Here is a 21973-nt window from a genome sequence, read left to right on the forward strand (position 1 = left end):
AGCGGCCATGGCTCACGGGCCCAGCCGCTCCGCGGCATGTGGGATCTTCCCGGACTGGGGCACGAACCCGTGTCCCCTGCATTGGCAGGCGGACTCAAAACCACTGCGCCACCAGGGAAGCCCTGTTGACTTTTTTATATGCTGCTCTTCTACGTCATGGAAACTAGTTATTTCATCATCATCATTTTGATTTATTGTGGCACTGGGTAAGTATGTATGCATCAAATGAAGGTCTATGCAATCGTAATTGTTTTATTGTTTTATTCTGAACTTAGCTTAATGTGCAGACAGTAGGTACTGAGAATCTAAATTATTGAAGGTATATTTTAGACGTGTATATGCACACCTAAATTATCCATGATAGTGCTGCAGTATTTACACTTTGTTGAAATAGGAATAACAGTAGTAGTGGTAGTTGTAATTATGGTAGCAACTACTCAAATGAGTGCCTACTGTGTGCTAGGCATTTTTCAAAGTTTTTTTTTTTTTAATAAATTTATTTATTTTTATTTTTGGCTGCGTTGGGTCTTCGTTGCGGTGCGCGGGCTTCTCTTTGCAGGGGCTTCTCTTATTGTGGAGCACGGCACGCGGGCTTCGGTAGTTGTGGCGCACGGGCTTAGTTGCTCCCCGGCATGTGGGATCTGCCTGGGCCAGGGCTCGAACCCGTGTCCCCTCCATTGCAGGCGGATTCTTAACCACTGCGCCACCAGGGAAGCCCTCAAAGTGTTTTTTAATGTAGTATTTCATCTTAAAACCATCCTGTAAAGTAAGTACACTTATTTTCCTCATTTTCTAGATGAAGTTTCTCAGTTTCAGTCAAGTAGTTTGCTTGAAGTTACATAGTAAGAGGCAGAGTCAGGCTTTCCAGCCCAGGACTATCTGACTCTAGAGCCTGGTCTTAATCGCTGTGCTCTGCTGTTAAGCCACACTGATCATTTTATATCCTTTTTACAGGTTCACCAACAGGATTATTCTGCGGCCATCATGTCCTGGTTTGCTGATCTTGCTGGAAAGGCAGAAGATCTTTTAAACAGAGTTGATCAAGGGGCTGCAACAGCTCTCAGTAGAAAAGAGAACACCAGCAGCATCGTTTATAGCAAAAATACTGACCATCCTGAACTTCACCAGCAAAATACAGATTTGACTTATCAGACAGGACCTAAAGCTACTTACATTTCCTCAGCAGCTGATAATATTAGGAATCAAAAAGCCACCATCTTAGCTGGGACTGCAAATGTGAAACTAGGATCTAGGACATCGGTGGAGGCCTCCCATCCTGTTGAAAATGCATCTGTTCCTAGGCCTTCATCCCAGTTTGTTCGAAGAAAAAAGTCAGAACCTGATGATGAGCTGCTGTTTGATTTTCTTAATAGTTCACAGAAGGAGCCTACTGGGAAAGTGGAAATCAAAAAAGAAAGGGGCAAAACACCTGTCTTGCAGAGTTCTCGGACAACAAGCGTCAGTTCTGTGAACGCCAGTGTAACCACCATCAAAACCTTTGAAGAACATCCTTCTGGGAGCCAAAGCCACGGTAGTTAATCAGTCCTCTGTTTCTTTTAGAGTTAACCAAATTGGATGTCATCATAGCCTAAAATGTTCTGGTAGCATTTGTCATGCTCTGTTTTGTTACCTGTCCCTGCTGGTGCAAGGGCAGGCCCTCTGAAGTGTGTGGTGTAAATAAGGGGGACAGCATAGAACACTGTTAGCCAGTATACGGTTACAGTAGGGATCTTTGAATGTCGTCTGTTGGTAACTTTACCCAGCCCAGCATCTTTTTTTAAAATTAATTAATTAATTTATTATTTATTTTTGGCTGCGTTGGGTCTTGGTTGCTGCGCGCGGGCTTTCTCTAGTTGTGGCGAGCGGGGGCACTCTTCGTTGCGGTGCGTGTGCTGCTCATTGCGGTGGCTTCTCGTTGCAGAGCATGGGCTCTAGGTAACGGACTTCAGTAGTTGCGGCACACAGCCTCAGTAGTTGTGGCTTGCGGGCTCTAGAGCGCAGGTTCACTAGTTGTGGCGCATGGGCTTAGTTGCTCTGCGACATGTGGGATCTTCCCGGACCAGGGATCGAACCCGTCTCTCCTGCATTGGCAGGTGGATTCTTAACCACTGCACCACCAGGGAAGTCCTCAGCCCAGCATCTTAAGAAATTATATCCAAAATGATTCTCTAAGATGTTTTAAGATATAAAGAAGAAAATTTTGAAATCTGAAAGGAAACATAGTTTTGGATTTGGAACTATCTCCAATTCATTTCTTTCTGTCATTGGTATTATAAAAATAACAGGCGGCTGTACTTCACTTATATTCTGGATTGTGAGCCTTTTGGTGTGTTTTTCCCACTGCCTACCCTGAAAGTAAAGCATGAGAAACTGAACTTTGATCTAAGTTGGAGGGTTAAAGGCATTGATTTAGTAGTGAAGTAAGAACTTAGAATTCTGGTCTTCATTTGTTTAATTTGCTATGAAATCACCTCAACATGTACATCTTCTCACCTGCAAAAAATGATATATTTACATGATAATCATGATTATCATTTACATGATAATGTGGCTAATTTGAGTACCTAGGAAGCATTTTAAAATAACAATAAACATTATAGGTCCTTGCAGGGATTCTTTATAGAGCTGATAACTCATGGGAGCTTGTTACGTTCTTAAACCTTTTAGCTTCTTCCACAGTCTTGGCTCTTAGTGAATAAAATCTTTCTTGTATTTCAAGATAAAAAAGTGGTAAAGAGATGGGTTTTGGGCTTTCAAGACAGGTGCATGCTTTAGCGGTTAATTAACTAGGTACGAACAATCCTAAATTTCTTCTCAACTATCTTTTGATTAATTATACAAACATTTATTGAGACCCTATTGGGCCAGGATACAGAAGTGAATGGGTTATAGTTTATTGGATGAGATACACATGGACACAGATAATATACATGTAATATAGTAAATGCAGCAGTTGAGGTATGGTCAGAGTGTTGTGGAAGCATGTCTTTTTCCTTATTGATTCATAGATCTCTTTATATGTTCTAGATGGCAATTCTTTCTCATCCTCCTCCAGTTTTACCTTGTTTTTTTTCCTTTTTCTATAATGTCTCAATAGAAGTTCTTAATATAATGATTTATCAATTTTTTCTTTATGGTTTGTGTCTTTTGGGTCTTAGAAAATCTTTTCCTATCCTGAGGTCATAAAGGTATTCTTCTGTATTATAGGAAAGGTTTTATACTTTTGCCTTTCATATTTAGATGTTTACCTAAAGTTGTTTTTTATGTATGGTGTGAGGTAGGCATCTAGTTCCCTTTTTTTCCCAAATGGAAATCAGTTATTCCAGTACCATTTATTGAAAATATTTCCTTTCCCTATTAATCTGCAGTACCACCTCTGTCATATATCAAATATCCATCTATATGTTGGTATGTTTCTGACACTTAATTCTGTTTCATTGGTTTATTTGTCTTTGTGTCAGTGCCACATTGTCTTAATTAATGTGGTTTTATAATATGTCTTTATATCTCAAAGAGCAGATTCTACCACCTTGTCCTTCTTAGCAGATTCTACAACCTTGTCCTTCTCCAGGAATGTTTTGGCTATTCTTGGGACTTTTGTACTTCCATATGTGTCTTAGAATTTGCTTGCCAAGTTCCACAAAAATTTGTTGGTCTTTACTGGGAGTCCATTGCTTCTACTGACATACAGATAGTTTGGTGAGAATCAGCATCTTTACAACATAGAATCTTCTAACTTATTAACATGGTATAATTATTTTTTAGATGTCTTTCATTAAGATTTTATTTTTTCTTCCATAAGTGTCTTGCATACTTTTTCTTAGATTTATTCCTGGGTAGTTTATATTTTTTAAAGCTCTTATAAATGGTATGCTTTAAAATTTTTTACTTTCTGTTTGTTGCTGTCTATAGGTTTTTGTAAATACATACACACACACGCACACACACACTCCCCCTCGGCAGAGCCGACCTTCCTCTTGGGCACCGTGGTGGCGGGGCCGGCGCGTGCTGGCTGCTTGCGGGCTGCGCTGAGAGCCTGCGAAGCTGGGCTGCCTGGCCGCTGCCACTCCTCCCGCCGCCCGAGCTTCTTCCTTTCATTTTTAATGTAAATATTCAAGGCTATAAATGTCTTTCTAAATACTACTTTAGATATATCTTACAGGTATGGATATATACTTTATTTCTTTTTAAAATCTGATAAAATTTAAAATAATTTTTAAAATTCTCTCAATTTTTATTCATTAAAAAAAAATGTTTATTTTGGAAATTTCAAATATACCAAAGTAGAGACTGATGGTTCCCCTCAACCCCCATGTTAAATTTTATCCAGTGATGATAATCAACAGCTCATAGCCATTCTTGTTTCATTTATAACATCTCATTTTCAATCTCTTTCTTTACCTCTACCCACCACAGAATTATTTTGGAGCAAATCACAGATCTCATATCATTTCTTCTATAAATATTTTATTAACTCTAAAAAATACAAGTTTTAAAAACGAACAATCATGCCATTATCACCATAAAATTAATAATTCCTTGGTGTCCTCTAGTATCTCGTCAGTATTCAAATTTCCCTGTTTGTCTCATCATTTTTACACATTATTGAAATGTGAAAAATCTTAATTGTACAGACAAATGGCTACACCTATGAAACCCACACCTTTATCACCATAAAGAATGTTTCCTTTGCCCCAGAGAGTGCCTCATGTCCTTTTCTAGTTAATCTCCCCACCCATCCCCCAAGCACCCACTGTTCTGATTTTTTTCACCTTAGATTATTTTTGTCTGTTCTAAAACTTCATGTTTGCCAGCAAAAAGTGAGATCATATAGTATGAATACTTTCTTACCTGACTTCTTTTATTCAGCATGTTAGTGAGATTCACTCATGTTATTGAGTATATTAATAATTCTTTTTTATTGTGTAGTATTTTACTGTAATATTATACCACAATTTACCCAGTCTCTTTTATGGACATTGGGGATTTTCCAGTTTTTGTTTTTGTGAATAAAGGTGCTATGAACATTTTTGTACTTGTCTTTTTGAGGAAAAATGTTTTTATTTCTGTTCAGTAAATACCCAGGAATGGAATTACTGGGTCAAAAGGTAGGTACATGCTTTAATTTCATAAGAAATTGTGAATACTTCCCCACAGTGTTTATATCATTTATATTGCCACCAGCAATCTGTCTATAAGAGTTCCAGTTGCTTCATATCTTCACCAACATTTTGTGTTGTCTTTTTAATTTTAGCCATCTAGCGGGTGTGTTTTGGTCCTTGTTGTGGTTTTAATTTGCAGTTCCTTGATCACTAAAGATGTTGAGAACTTTTTCATTTAGATATAGTTCATTTTTTAGCACATACTTACTTTTTTTGGAGTAAGTAAAAAGTGTATTTGCATCACATTTAGTAACAAAAACAAGATGAAACTGAATTAATGAGCATCTGAATTAATGAGTATCTCTTTGGGTAAGGCAGTTTAGACTCCAGTTTGGTATATAACAAATTGCTCTGACCTGTTATTACTCTCCTTGCCTTGAAACCCACAGCTGTTCTTTTATGCCTTTCCAGTATTTTCAATGTTGAAACTTCTCCCTTTTTTTCAAAAATGATTCATAGACAGAAGGGAGACCAAAACCCTTGTTTACCTAAACCCAACTACATAAATTTCTCTGCTTTTTTTTTTCCCCTTCCCAGAACTGTATTCTTTTCTTTATCACCATTTGTTCAATGTATCCAGACTTAGAGGGTCCTTACAGATCTATAGGCTGTATGTATGAGAATGAAATTTCATGAGAGGGAAGTCTATTAAAAATTTAAGTTTACTTTTTATGGTGTTCTAGCTATAGCAGCCAACTTGAGCCAAAAGGCATTCTAATCACAGTAAGCTACTAGTGCATATATAGTGAGCATTCCAACGTAACAAAGATGTATTTGCTTTTTTTACAGAAGCCTCTAATAATTCAGATTCTGGCCATGAAGGCCAAGAGATTTCTTCAAAGGAAAATGTAACATCAAGTGCTGCCTGTGCTGATCACAACCCAATGCCTAAAGATGATGGGAGATCACATGAACTATCTAATCTTCGACTGGAGAATCAACTGCTGAGGAATGAGGTTCAGTCTTTAAATCAAGAAATGGCCTCATTACTTCAAAGATCCAAGGAAACTCAAGAGGGTAGAGCCTTATTTAAATTACCCAGGGTTAGGAATTTAGCATTTCAAAAATAAACTAAAAACTTGATTATATCTAAACTATTAGAAAGATTTTAGATGGGCCTTGTAAAATAGTGTTTTCACAGAAATATAGGGCCCAGATTTGGAAATGGGACCAATCATCCTCCCACCCACCTGAAACAGAACACTGGCCTATTTGGTCATTCTTTAGAAACCACGAATAGGAAGATAGTTTAAGCCTTGTTAGACTGACTTTAGAAGAAGCTTCACTTTGTCCCAGACTAATTTAGACATAGAAATAGTTTTTCCAGAGACCCTGTACAGTTTGCTTCAATATTTAATTTTTTTTTTTTTTTTTTGGATGGCACTCTGCACTGCATTGCTCTTTCTGCACCAGTTTTCTAGGTTAAAAGAACATCTTTTTGCCCCAGTAATGGAAAGAAACATTTCTTTTCAGTGTTTATCTTCAGGTTTGGTTTTTGTTTCTTTTGGTCTTACTGGGGTGTACATCGTCTACCCATGATTTGGATGTGCATTCTTTCCTATTTGTAGCAGAACTCCAAAAATCCACTGACCATTTTAATCTTGTGAACTCTCAGCTGCCTACTGGTTTTGGCTCCCAAGTGCTTTATGACATATCTCCAGAAAAAAACATTTGTAGAAGAGCAGCTAGCTTCATGCCTGTTTGCAACCAATTAACTATAATATAGATATGAAGGTCTTGGAAAATGGAGGTCCCTCTTGGAGCAAAAAATTTGAAGATATTTGTAAGCTCCTAATTTGGGCAATAAGTACTAAAGGGATTCAAAGGAGAATCTTTGTGTGCTCTGAGAAAGATGTGTTTACTTGTATGAAGAAATTTCTTTCTTTTTCTTTTTTTTTAAGAATTAAACAAAGCAAGAGCAAGAGTTGAAAAATGGAATGTTGACCATTCAAAGAGTGATCGAATAACTCGAGAACTTCGAGCACAAGTAGATGACCTGACTGAAGCGGTGGCTGCAAAGGATTCCCAGCTGGCTGTACTGAAAGTGAGACTGCAAGAAGCTGACCAGCTGCTGAATACTCGCACAGAAGCACTGGAAGCCTTACAGAGTGAAAAATCACGGTAGCTGATCCTATTAATAATGAGAAAATGAGCTAGAATGTTTATCAATGCAAGTAATGATAAACATGGTAGTAAATACTGTCTTATCAATTTAACTTTGTAAATTTACAAGAGAGAAAATGTAGCTTTTGGTAATGCTGGAAATGTGTGTGGTTAAAAATGGATTTATCTGAATCTTGAGATGCATTGTTAGCAAATTCTGAATTTAAAAATATTTGAAGAGCAGTGTCATGAATCTTTTGACATACAATGATGTGTGGCGTGTGCTTATATTTGGATGCCTAAAAATATAGGTTACAGTCCATTAAAAGGGAAAAAGATTTCTCTAAGAATGTTTTAGTCAAACCATCCTTTTTGTGCTAATATGCCCAATGCTCTAAAAATTATTCTACCTTTTCACTTGTATGCTGTGGAAATGAGTTATTTCAAGTGATGTCTTTTCTTTTAGAATAATGCAGGATCACAGCGAAGGTAGTAGCCTGCAGAATCAAGCTCTACAAACTCTTCAGGAGAGATTGCACGAAGCAGATGCCACTCTGAAGAGAGAGCAGGAGAGCTATAAACAAATGCAGGTTAGAACGGGGACAGCAGGGCTCTTTTATTATTTGGATGAGGAGGAATTGCTTTACACTGTTCATAACATATTTACTGTAATAAAATTCTGCAGCACATTTCAGAAAATTCTGTTTCTGTGGCAAAAACTAAGTATTTGAAAATTTATCTTGATCCTTGCTAAATTTATTTTTCTATGTTGAAAAACAATTAAAATACTTAATATTCATTAGATATGTACATCTTTTCATTTAATTTGGTGTGCAGCCAGCATTACCATTATTTGATTAAAAGCTCATTTGAGGCATGTCATTCTTTTTATTTAAGCTTTTTCTGATTCCAATTTAATCTCATTCTGTTATTTCAAGAGAAAGTTGTACATAATGTTTATTTAGAGTTTTACACTTAAGTGAATTTTTGCATCTAGTTTAGTGATTTTCAATTCTGTCTACACATTAGAACCTCCTGTGTGGTTTTAATACTTTCTGATGCTGAGTCTTCATTCCCAGGGAGTCAGATCCCATTGTATGAGGTAGGGCATAGGTGTTGGTGATTTGGATTTACACGATTTGCAGGTGAAGCTAATGGGTAGTCAGGGTTGAGAACCGCTGGCTCAGACAGTCTTTTCAACAGGTGAAAATAGTTCAGCCCTAAAAGTAAATAACAGGTAATATAGGCTTTTAAAATTTTTTATTAATATATTTTATTTACCACAGTAAAATATCCCAAAGTACTATCATCTCATCGTGTAGTTAATGTTAAGAATTATTCATGAGATATTTTACATTCTTTTTTGCATACTGATTCTTTAAAATATGGTGTGTTTTACACTTCCAGCACATCTCAATTCATTCACTAAATTTTCTTCAGAAATACGTGATCTGTATTTAGATTTCATAAAGTTTATAGGTGAAAAAGCTGTTCTAAACATACTCAGAATAACAGTTCCTCAAAAAGTTAAGCATAGGGTCACCATATGCTGCAGCAATTCTGCACCTAGGTATATACCCAAGAAAATTGGAAATACATGTCCACACAAAAACTTGTACATGAATGTTCATAGCAGCATTATTTATAATAGCCCCAAACTGGAAACAAGACAACGTCCCTCAGTTGCTGAATGGATAAACAAAATGTTGCATATCCTCACAAGGAGATATCATTCAGCCATAAAGAAGAGTGAATTATTGACTCATGCTAAAGAGGAATGAATTATTGACTCATGCTATAACTAATGCGTGAACCTTTAAAACATTATCCTAAGTGAAGAAAGGCAGACACAAAAGGCCGCATATTGTTGATTCCATTTGTATGAAATGTCCAGAATAGGCAAATCTATGGAGAAAGAAAGTAGATAAATGGTTGCCAGGGGCTGGGAGGGAGGGGGACGTACGGGTAGAGGATTTCTATTTGGGGTGCAAATGTTCTGAAATTAGATAATGGCAATGGTTGCACAACTCTGAGAACACTACACTGAATTGTATTCAGGAAAACACTGAATTGTACATCCTAAAAGGGTGAACTCTATGGAATGTGAATTACATCTCCATAAATCTGTTATTAATTGAATTGAGCTTCAGTATTTATGTTAAATTAATTAAAATGAATAAACTTAAAAATGCAGTTCTCGGTTGCAGACACATTTCACGTGCTCAGTGTGCCCCACTGAGTGGTCCTCTTGCTCCTTTTCTTCCAAACAGGAGTTAATATTGGATCAAAGGTTTGTGGGCTTTAGTTATTGGCGTGTAACTATAAAAGCTTTCTGACTTCTGTCTCACCTTCTGAGTTTTTTGGTGATGGGAGCTTTTGAAAATAAGGGTAAAATATAAATCTCAGAACTAAATTTAGGCTAAGGGACACACCGTGTGTTTGTTAGAGTGTACTTTAAAAGTTTCTTAAGCTAAAAAAATTAGAGGTAATAGTTTATTAGAAAAACTGAAAAAAAGGAAAAACATTAGCCATGATATTAGAAAAGATGTAGCTATGTACTTGTGTCTTCCATTTGTTTTCTAATAGACTTTCTAGTTTTCTGTAGACCTTTATTCATTGATCAGATAGTGTCAGACCAGACCTAGTATCAAGTGACCAGATTCACCTGGGAAACTTCTTAAAAAACAGATTCCCAAGCCCAGTCTTGGAAATTCCAATTCAGTTAAGCCCAAGGAAGGCCTTGGGCAGCTGTATTTTTAACAGACTCCCTCACTGATTTTGATGAATTGCCATGTTTGGGAACCACAACCTTAGAGTTCCTGTTCTTCAGTTCTTAACAAATGAAGAACTTTTTTTACCTCCCGGTTATGTTGTTGGGCTGAGCTAATAAATCCCATAAGATATCTACATGGATGGTTGTAAAGTATACCTCAAAGCAAAGTGATATAATAAGTATAATATAAACTTTGTCACAGAGCGAGTTTTCTGCACGCCTTAATAAAATGGGAGCGGAGCGCCAGAATTTGGCAGAAGCAGTTACCCTGGCGGAAAGAAAATACTCAGATGAGAAGAAGAGAGCGGATGAACTACAGCAGCAAATCAAAATGCTTAAGTCCAACTTGGAGTCCTCTAAGCAGGAATTAATTGACTACAAGCAAAAAGCTACTAGAATACTCCAGGTAAGCGTGAGATGCACATGTGTGAATGTTAAGATAGGCCAGATGACCGAGAGACATTCTGAGACTTTATATAGATCTGTGAGATACTTTGTTCCTGTTTGACTGGGTTGGCTTGCTTCAGGTGCCTTGCTCTTCTAAGAAAGCTATAAAAAAGACGAAATGTCTCCTGTTCCTACCACTTTTTTCCTTTTAAGAAAAAAATTCATTCTGCCACTACCTAGTTCAGGTCTTCAACCTGTCACCTTAATCACCAAAAGCAATGTTTTTTCCTCAGTTAGGTGTTTCAAGATCTGGTCTTTGTTCTTCCACTAAGTAACCATGTGCTGTTGAGCAAGCTGAGCCAGAAGAAGGCAGCAGAGAGAAAGATACAGAGGAAGAAAGAGGACAGACTTACAGAGAAAGGGCTTAAATGAGGTGAAAGGAGATGGAATCTATGCACAGGCAGAAGAATTATCCCCCTCCCCAAAAATGAAAGGACACGTCTTCACTCTGATATGAAAGGCAAAGGAAAGAGAAGTTGAAAACTACATTAGATGACTACAGTCTTAGATCTAAGGGAGGGGGAAAAAGCTGGGAGAGGAGCTCTGAGAGCTGGAGGAGGCCTAGACCAGTCACTGAAAAATTCAAAAGAGATCAACAAGGAAGAACATAACAACTGTTAAAAACATTGCTTTTGGCTCTTTTGACCACTTTGATCCATTTCCCTGTCCTTCTCCTTTCTTTTAATGCCAGACGTGTGACATCTGCCAGACATAGGATATCTGCTGTCTTCATTTTAGAGCTGTTAACTTTAACTCTTTTATGTAATTTCTGTCCCCACTACATTTCGGAAATTGTCTTCTCAAAAGTCATTAGTGACCTAAATGCTTTCTGTCCTCTTACTAGTTTCCATCCACTTTGATTTTGGTAGAGCTTTTTGACCCTGTGAACCCTCCTACCTTCTTGAAAGTTGCCTTCTAATGTTACTTGTACTGCCTTAGCTCTCTGTCTTCTCTTTACTGCTGTTTCTCTTGGGTCCTCTTCTTCTGTCCTTTTTTGTTATTTTTTATTTTGCTTTGTCATAGACCCTGCTTCTGTCACTTGATGTGACTTCAGCATGGCTCCAACTTCCCACCTGGTTTCTGAATGCCTGCCATGCTTCTCTATGTGGGATGTCCCAACCCCCAAATCTGCTTCCCCTCCATTCTCCTGTTTTCATAAGTGCTATTGCCTCCTTCCTAGGCAGTGAAGCTTGAAACTGCAGTGTCATTTTGACTCCACCTTTTTCCTTTAGCACCTGCCTCCTATTGGCTATGGACCCCTTTTTTATTCTACCTCCGTGAAATATCATATCCATCTCCTCTAAACTCTTCTTTCTTATTATTTGTGTTGTATCCGTGTAATTTGTTAATCCATCTAAGAGGTACTCAATTGAGCACCTGACTGTTCACTAGGCACTTTGATAGGTGCTGAGGATACTGAGCTCAGAAGATGTGTGCTCTTTCTTAAGGTAGCATTCAGTTTAGTGGGACAACACTGAGGCAATTGATAAAATGAAATTATTGACGCAGTACTGTGGGAGCTTGAAAGACGAAGTCCTTAAAACCTGCCTGGAGATGTCAGGGATCACTGGAGATGCTGTGTGAAGAGGAACTTGAAGGATGAGTAGGAAGACTCATGGTAGGGAGGATATTTCAGGTAGAACAGCCTGTGCCAGAGCAAAGCGGGCCTGAGGGAACATGGTGTATTTAGGAGACTGCAGGTAGTTCTCTGTTGCTAGAGCATCAAGTATTAGAGATTAAGAGATGGGAGAGAAAACTCAATGACAGCAGATGCCAGATTGTGGACGGCCTTGCATACCATGCAGAGGAGTTTTGATTTTATCCTATAGGGGATGGTAGGGGGTGGGGAGGTTTCAGAGGACCTGAGCAGCATGATCAGATTTGGGTGTCAGAACTGTGGCAGCCATGAAGAGGTTAGGGGAGTGTTGGATGTCTGTCTTGTTTATCGCTGAATCCCCAGCACAGTGCCTGGCCCTTAGTAGGTACTCAGTAAATTGTTGAATACATCGAAGGGATGAGGAGTGGGATGGTGAGATGTAGATGATAAAGAGGCTTTTATCAAAAATAATGGTAAGAAATTACGAGGACCTGATTTAAGTTTGTGGCAGTGAGGATGACAAACCAGGGACCGCTAGGAGAAATGTAGGAGGCAGAATATGTGAGATTTGGAGGTTTAATTGGAAGAAGAGAGAAGAAGGTAAATGGAGTCTAGGATGATTCCAGGTTTCTGGTTTGAGTGTATGAATGATGTTCCCGTGTACTACTACGAAAGGGAAAGAAGGAAACACAGCAGTTTAGGATTGAAGGAGATTATGATAAATTATGGTGAGTTTGCAAAATTGATGTGACATCGAGGTGAAAGTATCGGGAAGACCATCAGAAATGTAGGCCTGAAGCTCAGTAGAGAGGTCTGCTCTTTAGCCACATGGAGGTATGGATATATAAATATAGATGTAGATCTAATCATGTTTATTATAGAAAATTTGAAAAATACATAAAAGCTTGAAGACATCACCCATAATTCTACCACATAAAAAGGAGAAACTATTTTTGTTGGAGGAGAGTGACTTTCAAATATTTATGGTGAAGGAACCAATGGTCCTTTTTATTACTGGCCTAGGATTACAGCACTTTTTAAACTAGTCTTCCCATGTCAAATCTCTTCTTCCAACTTATCCTTTATACTAGGTTTCGGCAAACTTTTTCTGTAAGGGGCCAAATAGTACCTGTTGTAGACTTTGAGGGCTGTATGTGATCTCCATCACATATTCTTTGTCTTTACTTTTTTATAATCCTTTGAAAATGTAAAGAACCATTCTTAGCTTAGTGAGCTATACAAAAAAAGGCCACAGGCCAGACCTGGCCCATTGACCATAGTTTGTGAGCTACCACTTTAAACCTCTGCCAGAGTTACCCTCCTCAAACGCACCTCTGGTCATATCACTGCCTTATCCACTTCCTGGTAACTGGCTCTGGACCGCCCAGTACAATTCACACATTTTAGCCTGGTATCCAAAGCCCTCAGACACTGGTCCTGGCATTCTGTCTGAATGCATCCCAGGATACTCTTGGGCCCTTGTGCTTTTTCATTTTATGCTTTGTCCTCTGTTTTCTCTACACCTTTTAAAATCTTAGCCATTTTCCAGGACCAGTATAAGAGCTATCTTTCAAGTAAAGCCTTCTCTTCCCCAGAAGTGTTTTTTTTTTGCTCAGAACTCTGCAGGTAATCTTACTATATAGCCTTCTCTCAGCTTGTGTTTATTGCCTTGTATTGGATATTTGTCACTTCCCTTTTAGTTTATAAGGAAGAAGGTACTATCTGGAGTGACATTGTCTTTATTACATAGGACGCTTAGCATAGTGCCAAACCCATTGTAGGTTCTCCATAAATATGTGTTGAGTGGAATGTGATTGTGGGCGGGGGGGAAGTATAAGAGAGGCTGAGAAGAAAGTATGAGAAGAATCTTGTTAATAACAAGTTTTCAACAATAACATGGTCCTGGGGACTACAGTCCCAGAACACTGTACAGAAAAACTCTGTTGCATTTTTATCCCTATGGATTTAACATTCTGTGGACTTTCGCTGGTGGAGAATATAATTGGAATATTCCCATAACAGTTTAATTGGTGTGTGGTAGATGATATTCAGTGTACAAGCTAATCTCTGCTTTGCTATTCTTTTTTTTATGATAGTCTAAAGAAAAATTGATTAACAGCTTAAAGGAAGGATCTGGTTTTGAAGGCCTAGATAGCAGTACTGCAAGTAGCGTGGAACTAGAAGAACTTCGGCATGAGAAGGAGATGCACAGGGAGGAAATACAGAAACTGATGGGTCAGATACATCAGCTGAGATCTGAATTACAGGTAAGATACATTACTGTTCAGCTTCACAGACAGCCATTTACCTTCAGGTATTAGTAGCTTGAGACATGATGGATTCTGTATTTTGGGGGAAGGGTATTGGTGAAATAATGTGTGAAACTTTGGGAATATTAGTTACCATATGGAAATGAATCTAAAGCAGTAGGTTTCTTGTCCATTGATTGACTTAAAGTTGCAGGAATAAGAAAGATAGGTGACCAGATTCATTCATTCAGCAAATACTTACCAGGTATTTGCCATGTGCCAGGCATCTTCTAGGCTTAGAGCTATAACAGAGAACCAGACAATCTTCATATTTATGGACCTAACATTCTAGTGCTTAAAAACAAATTAGATTTGGGCTTGTTTCTAAAACTAGGGTGTTGTCTAATATCAGAATGGGCTTAGGGATGATCTTTTATAGTTTCATGCATAATCTTATAATTTATAGTTCGTGTAATTAATATATTTAATCAAAAGGTAAAATTGGGCCACTTATTTATCTTAAACATGGGGTCTTTGACATAGGAGGGGTCTCTGAGGATGGGAAAGATAAAAGTGTGGGGTAATGAGCCTTCTGTTTTTAAAAAAGAAAAAAAAAACAACTTTCTGCCCAGAATACTTACCCATGCATTAACTTAGGAAATTGTTGATTTGTAAGATGTACATGAACAGCAGTGGCAAGTGTGGAAGTTGTGAGAATGGGCTGGCTTGTCTGGGGCATGGGTTTGACTGTCAGATCTAGATGCAGATCCTGTATCCTGGCTTTGGCACTTAGTAGATGTGTTACCTTACACCAGGTACCACATCTCACTGAGCCTTAGTTTTCTCATCTGTAGGTTGCAGATGAGAACAAGGTTCTCTTGAGAATAAGGGATACTATGTATAAAGGGCCTAGCATTGTTCCTGACACATAATAGGCTCAGTAAATAGTAGCTGCTATTATTTCTGGGGTTTTTTCTTACTGTCCTTTAAAGTGTAGGATCTTTTTTCTCTAAATAATTTTGAATTCCAAAGACTTCAGTCCCATGAATTTGAAATTGAATAAATGCTAAACTTTTTCCTACCTATTCCGTGTCTTTTTTTTTCTATTCCGTGTCTTTTGCGTGAGATTATGAAAAATATGATTTGTTTTACTTTAATATCTCATCCCTACCCCAGCATCATTGATGACATTGACACATTTTCCTATCCTTTCTCAAGAAGTTTATGAAATTGATAATAAGGACTGTAGGATTAGGTCTGGCAAAACGGAAGAATTGTTAATTATAGCAGCTGTCATTTGCTGAGCACTTCATGTGCCAAGAGCTGCACAAAGCCCTCGACATATGTGCTTTCATTTATTCCTTACCAGAACCCCGTGAGGGAGATGATGCGTTCTCATTTTACAGTTTGAAGAAATTTAGGTGCAGAGAAGGAAAGAAACTTGCCATGACTCGTAAAGTAGCAGAGCCAGGATTAGAACCCAGTCTGTCTGATTCCAGGACATGTATCCTTAACCACTGCGCTTACTGCCTAGCTCTTGAGAATTCATCGGATTTAGTCAAATTGATAACAAAGATTAGTCTACTTTCTACTCACCCTGAAAATGGTAGGGAAAAATAATTTAACTTATTGCTGTTTTCCACTAAGTCCACAAAGTTGTGTGAATTTAGAGTATTTTACTGTGGTTATCTGGGAGTATCATTAATCTATCAGTTCTTTCAAACAATATGCGAAGTGCCAGAGTTTGTGGGGGTGAGTATATAACACGATGTACCAAAAGACAAAAAGCAAAGTTAAGATGCCAGTTTTTGTTTTATGTAGTACTGTATGAATGGACTTGTGCTTATTAACCCATAGAGGGAAAATACAGAAACCTAGAGCAATGTTCTTTGCCACTAGTGGATTTCACAGATATCTAGAAGCTGGTTTTTGAGTTTGAAGAAGTGAGAATAGTGACACCAAGTGAAGAAGTTAGAGTGAGAAATATGGGAAGATGTGAAAACAGATAATAGTAATAGAGCTAAAAAAGAAGTATACTAACCTCAGGTGATATGAGAGAAAAGTTATTTTTACTGTATGTTACAGTATGTCGATACCCACACATGTACAAAAACTAATTATAACCTGCAATTTCAGGGGACTAAGGCAGTGAAGTCCTTTTTGATGTTACATTTCTATTCTTGAAATTGTTGCTTTTGAATAGAGAGATACATCTCCCAGTGAGCCGCCGTCTGCTCATGGTCATTAAACCAAATGGTTTCTGCTGCAGCATCCTGTTCATTTCTCTCACCGTTTGCCGTGTTACATGAGGAGGTGCCAGTTTTTGTGTTCCTTGTAGTCTGCGTCTGTGTCTCATTCATCTTTATCCCTCCAGTGCCTGCTGAGCCCTGTTCACAGCACATAATGATCACTCAGTAAATATTGGACTGAACAGTTCATTATTGCTTTCACGTGTACGGTTCATCTTTTTAGGATATGGAGGCTCAGCAGGTTAGTGAAGCAGAATCAGCAAGAGAACAATTACAGGATCTGCAAGACCAAATAGCTGGACAAAAAGCAGCTAAACAGGAACTAGAGGCAGAATTGGACCGACAGAAGCAGGTAAGGATTTTAGATTGATGATTACCTGGGAAGACGGTCCACTAGCGGTCATATGAGGAGACTTCTAGTAAAGCAGCTTACTGAAATTCTTAGAGGATGAGCTCAGAGTTCCCTCCTACCTTATTACTAACCCACCCTCCTCGTTGTTTGTTTTAACAGGTGAAATATAGCGACACAAAATGATTTTGAGACTTGCTTAATATCACACAGCTAGTTAGAGAATAGAATAGAATCCAGGATTCCTGTCCCAGAGCCCAGAATTCTTTCTACTGCTCTGTCTGTATTTTATTGTATCTCCTTGTCAGAGTATGTATGTTAGAACACTTGAAAACATCAGTTGATTTTTGTATTTTATCAGATTTTTACTTTCTAGAAACAGTAGTAACTTTTATTTAATAGAAATATAAATAAAACATTAGTGCCATAATAGACTGCCTTTTCTGTTTTGAGAAAAAAATGCTTATAACAGACTTTACTTACAAATCATGTTTAAAATTATATTTCATTATTCAGTTAGCAGTTGTCTGCTCTCCAAGCCAAATTATTTTACTTTAATGTACTTATATGATAGTTTCAGTACTAACACAGTTAAACATGTTTACAGTCACATTTTCACAATAAGAATCTATATTTAATATTCGTAACATCTGTAATTTACTGAGTAACAACACTGTTACAGGTACTTAGTATACATTATCTTATTTCATCTTCACAATAAAATCACTGTTCTCTTCATTTTACGAAAGGGAAAGCTTTGTGTATTTCTCAGTGTATCACTTATAACGTTTCCAGCTTTGCATATTTATATTCTTTAAAGATTTTTTTCATTAGGATTTATCGTTTCTGAAACTGGTTCTATTTTCAGGGAAGTGTTTGCTTTTATTATGACAGTGATTTCCTGAGTAGTAAGAGAAAAATTCACTGAGTAACAACCTGTAGGGTACATCATAGGCTATCTTAGATAATTTGGTTGTAAGATTAGCTCTCCTTTCAGAAATTGCATTTTAATTTATTTAAGGAGCTAGTATATATTAAAAGGCAAGAATTTGATGTTCTTGATGTTTAGTGAGATAACTTCCATTTTATTATGGCCGATGGTTTTACACATCCACTTGCAGTGCCCTTGTCTAAAATGAGGGAGTTAAGTAGAGGAAAGTGGAGCTGAATGTAGCTCTAGGCTATTTATTTAATAATCAGATGTTCTGGATGGGAAGTACTTAATTTGGGGATTAAATAGTCCTTTAAGTAATTTAAGTAAATGTCAGCCTTAAATTTTATGCTAGCCTAGAGCTTAAAAGAAACTGGGCAAACCTTCTTGTAAATTATGATTCCCCTACCTAACCTAATTACCTTCCTCATTTTCTCTTTTCTCACTTATCTCAGTTTTTTTAGTCTGTGAAGTGAGCAGGTTGAACTAAATGTCTAGTAGTCTCTAGCAGTTTGATTCTGTATCATGTTACTTCTTCATACAGCTCCCTTTACTTTGCACCGTTAAGCATAATGCTTTTGAAGGTACTTAGTTAATGATTTACTCTTTCTTCCCTGGCATTGCTTTACTTCTTAATTCTGACCTGACTCTTACTGATCCTGTCCATCGTACAAACTAGTTTGGTGCAGTTGTTAGTGAATTTGGAGGTATTTCTTTTTTTCCTCTCTCTGTGTTTTATCAGTGATGGAGCAAAACAGGTGCAAGATATTGCCTGATAAAAATAAGCCCGTGAAAAGCTGCCCAAAATCATCAGGGACATGCAAATTGAAACCACAGTGAGATATCACTACATGCCCACTATAATAGCCACACTTACAGAGACTGACAGTACCAAATGTTGGAAAGGATGTGGAAGAACTGGAACTCTCTCATATTCCTATAGGAATGCAAAATAGTACAGGTATTTTGAAAACCATTCAGAAAACAGTTTGGCAGGTTTTCTTCCTTTATGCTAGGCATACACTTATCATATGATCCAGCAGTTCTGTTCCTACATTTTTCTACCCAAGAAAAATGAAAACATATGACCAATAAAGACTTGTGCTTTGGGACTTCCCTGGTGGCACAGTGGTTAAGAATCCGCTTACCAGTGCAGGAGACTCGGGTTCAAGCCCTGGTCCGGGAAGATCCCACATGCCGCAGAGCAGCTAAGCCCGTGCGCCACAAGTACTGAGCCTGAGCCCTAGAGCCCATGAGCCACAACTACTGAAGCCCGCGCACCTAGAACCCGTGCTCTACAACAAGAAAAGCCACTGTGATGAGAAACCCACACACCGCAACAAAGAGTAGCCCCCGCTCGCCGCCACTAGAGAAAAGCCCGCACACAGCAATGAAGACCCAACACAGCCAAAAAATAAATAGATAAATAAATAAATTTATTTTTAAAAAAAAGACTTGTGCTTAGATAGTCATCATATACAAATTGATACATCATGCTGAAGTATTAACTTTTCATCAGATCCCTTGAAGTCTGTTCATTTACTCATTCAGTATATACGCAGCACATATTGATCAAGTGCCTACCTTGTGTCAGGCATTGTTTCAGGTACTAGAGATGACATAGGGAGCACTGACTTAGCTTTTGTTTATTTGTGCCTCACTTTGTAGGAATTCCACTACATGGAAGAAGATCTGTATCGAACAAAGAACACATTGCAAAGCAGAATTAAAGATCGAGAAGATGAAATTCAAAAACTCAGGAATCAGGTATGAAGCAGCATTCACAACTTGGGCAAAGATACCACTGTAAAACTACATTTTTTTTAGAGATACAGTAAAACTTTCTTTTCCTGTATTTTCACCTGAATCGTATTGTTGGAGTAGTGAGGTAAGTTATTTTCAATGTGATATAGAATAGTCATCGAATGCCATTTGAGTCTGCATTTGCTGTATTCTAGGGCTTGCTTCTTATACAGGTATCTTGTAACCGGTCACCCAAGGAGATGTGAGTTACTCCAGAATTTCATACCATCTAACTTCAGTGGTAGGTTTGCTGATTGCCGGTTTTACAATTGTGTTTTCCTAAGAAAAATCCAAAGATACATTTTCTTATTAATAGATCTTTCATTAGAGTCACTAAGACCTTTTTATAACTGAAAATGTGAAACACAGAAAATAACATGTGCCTACCACTCAGATTTGCCAGTCTTTATCATTAACTGACAAAATCGTGCATTCACTTACCCTGTCATTATGCACTGTCCTTTCCTCTCTTATATTCACATGATTGACTTAATAAATAATGAACTTATTGATCATTTAAATAATTTGCATAAAGATTGACTAGTTCATTTTTCAGGTAGGTGATGACTTTGTTTGAACATGAAAAGTCAAATAATTTAATTTTTTTAAGTTCTTAGACTTCTTAGTAGTCCATAATTTAAAATGTTTAAAAACTTTAAATTTTTATAAGAGTTGGGGACAGCTAATTGATTTTGAGTGTTCCCTTCTCCTTCCCTTTCCTACATTTGTGAAATGATTACAAATGGTAAGATGACTTGCTAACAGAAAATTAAAGAAAAGAAAGGAGCATAAACCACCAATCAGTTTACTGCTCAGGTAAACATTCCAATATTTTAAAAATATTTATTGAGTACATACTATGTCTAAGATATTGTGGTATTTTTGTTAATCAAGAATTAACCATAGGAGGTTTTCTCTGAAAGATTTTTCATCTAAGTAAGAAGGAAGTTGTACAATTTAAAAAGATATCCACCCCTTAATACACTGCAAAAAAAACAAAACCCCACTCAATTAGTGAGTTAAGATATATACTGAATGAACAATAAAAAATGCTGTTTCTGCTTATCTTATTACCTTTGGGCCTCCTCGGAGAAAAATATCTTGGTTAAAAAATTACATTGCATGGGAGTTCCCTGGTGGTCCAGTGGTTAGGAGTCTGCCTTCCAGTGCAGGGGACGTGGGTTCGATCCCTGGCCGGGGAACTAGGATCCCACATGCTGTGGGCCAACTGGGCCCGTGTGCTGCAACTGGTGAGCCTGCGTGCTCTAAAGCCTGCACACCACACACTAGAGAGGAGCCTGTGCACTGCAACGGAGAGCCCACTTGCCACAACGAAAGATCCCACATGCCACAAAGACCCAATGCAGCCAAATAAATAATTTTAAAAAAAAATGACATTGCTGTATGACTATTTTTTCATTCTTTAAAAGCTATTTTATGGGACTAGATAAAAACTTGTGAAAAAAAATGAACCTTGATCTTTATCCCCTAATTAGACTTGTAAAATTAACAAAAATTAATTTGGAATGAAGCTAGGCGTAAGCTACAAAGCTCCTACAAGAAAGTGTAGGGAGATCTTTTGCAATTTGGGTAAGACAGATTTCTTAGGACACACACAGAAAGCACTAACCATAGACGGAAAAAGTGATAAAATTGGACTTCATCAAAATTAAAAATTTTTGCTCGTCAGAAGACTCCATTACAAAAATGAAAAGAGGTCAGCAACAGACTGGGAGGGGCTAGTTACAGGACATACAGCAGCTGACAGAGGGTTTGTGACCAGGATAAGGACTCTTACTGAAAATAAGGAGATGCACAACTGATTTTTTTTTTTAATGGACAAAAGACTTGGGTAGACCGTTCACAAAAGAAGATTATGAATAGCCAAATAAGCACATGAATAGGTGCTCAAAATCATTAGTCATCAGGGAAATGCAAATTAAAACCTCAGGGAGGTACAGCACTCCACACCCACTAGACTGGCAGAAAGTGGAAATATTGGCAATACCACGCGTTGAGGATGTGGTGCAGTTGGAACTGTCATGCTCTGCTGGCAGAAAGGTACAGTAGTACAACCACTTTGGAAAACTGGCTGTTTCTGATAAGGTTAACAACATACATCTAACCTATAACCTCAGATATTTATTCTGTATAAGTGAAGCCATATGTCCACAAAAAGACTTGTACAGGAATATCTGTAGTGGCTTTGTTCATAAATAGCCCAAACTGGAAACAGCTGAAATGTCTGTCAACAAGTACGTGGGGGCTTTCCTGGTGGCGCAGTGGTTAAGAATCCGCCTGCCAATGCAG

At 37.8% G+C, this 21973-nt stretch overlaps 1 protein-coding gene across 6 annotated transcripts in view; it reads left to right on the forward strand.

Moving 5' to 3' along the window:
* Positions 1-21973, forward strand: part of GOLGA5 (golgin A5) — a 45751-nt gene that overhangs the window by 3259 nt on the left and 20519 nt on the right. For 5 of the 6 annotated variants that reach the window (XR_008618732.1, XR_008618731.1, XR_008618733.1 and 2 more), the window contains exons 2-9: positions 955-1531; positions 5952-6179; positions 7064-7283; positions 7732-7855; positions 10241-10444; positions 14179-14349; positions 16804-16932; positions 19529-19627. Coding sequence is in view for 1 of the 6 variants with exons in the window: in XM_055088689.1 (XP_054944664.1) it covers positions 955-1531; positions 5952-6179; positions 7064-7283; positions 7732-7855; positions 10241-10444; positions 14179-14349; positions 16804-16932; positions 19529-19627 (1752 nt within the window). In the remaining 5 variants the exon portion in view is untranslated. Of the gene's footprint in view, positions 1-29; positions 207-954; positions 1532-5951; positions 6180-7063; positions 7284-7731; positions 7856-10240; positions 10445-14178; positions 14350-16803; positions 16933-19528; positions 19628-21973 lie in introns of those variants that run through there. The other variant, XR_008618734.1, reaches the window with a different exon arrangement.

The sequence above is a fragment of the Physeter macrocephalus genome, chromosome 11 (assembly GCF_002837175.3).
Source record: "Physeter macrocephalus isolate SW-GA chromosome 11, ASM283717v5, whole genome shotgun sequence".
NCBI classification, from domain to species: domain Eukaryota; kingdom Metazoa; phylum Chordata; class Mammalia; order Artiodactyla; family Physeteridae; genus Physeter; species Physeter macrocephalus.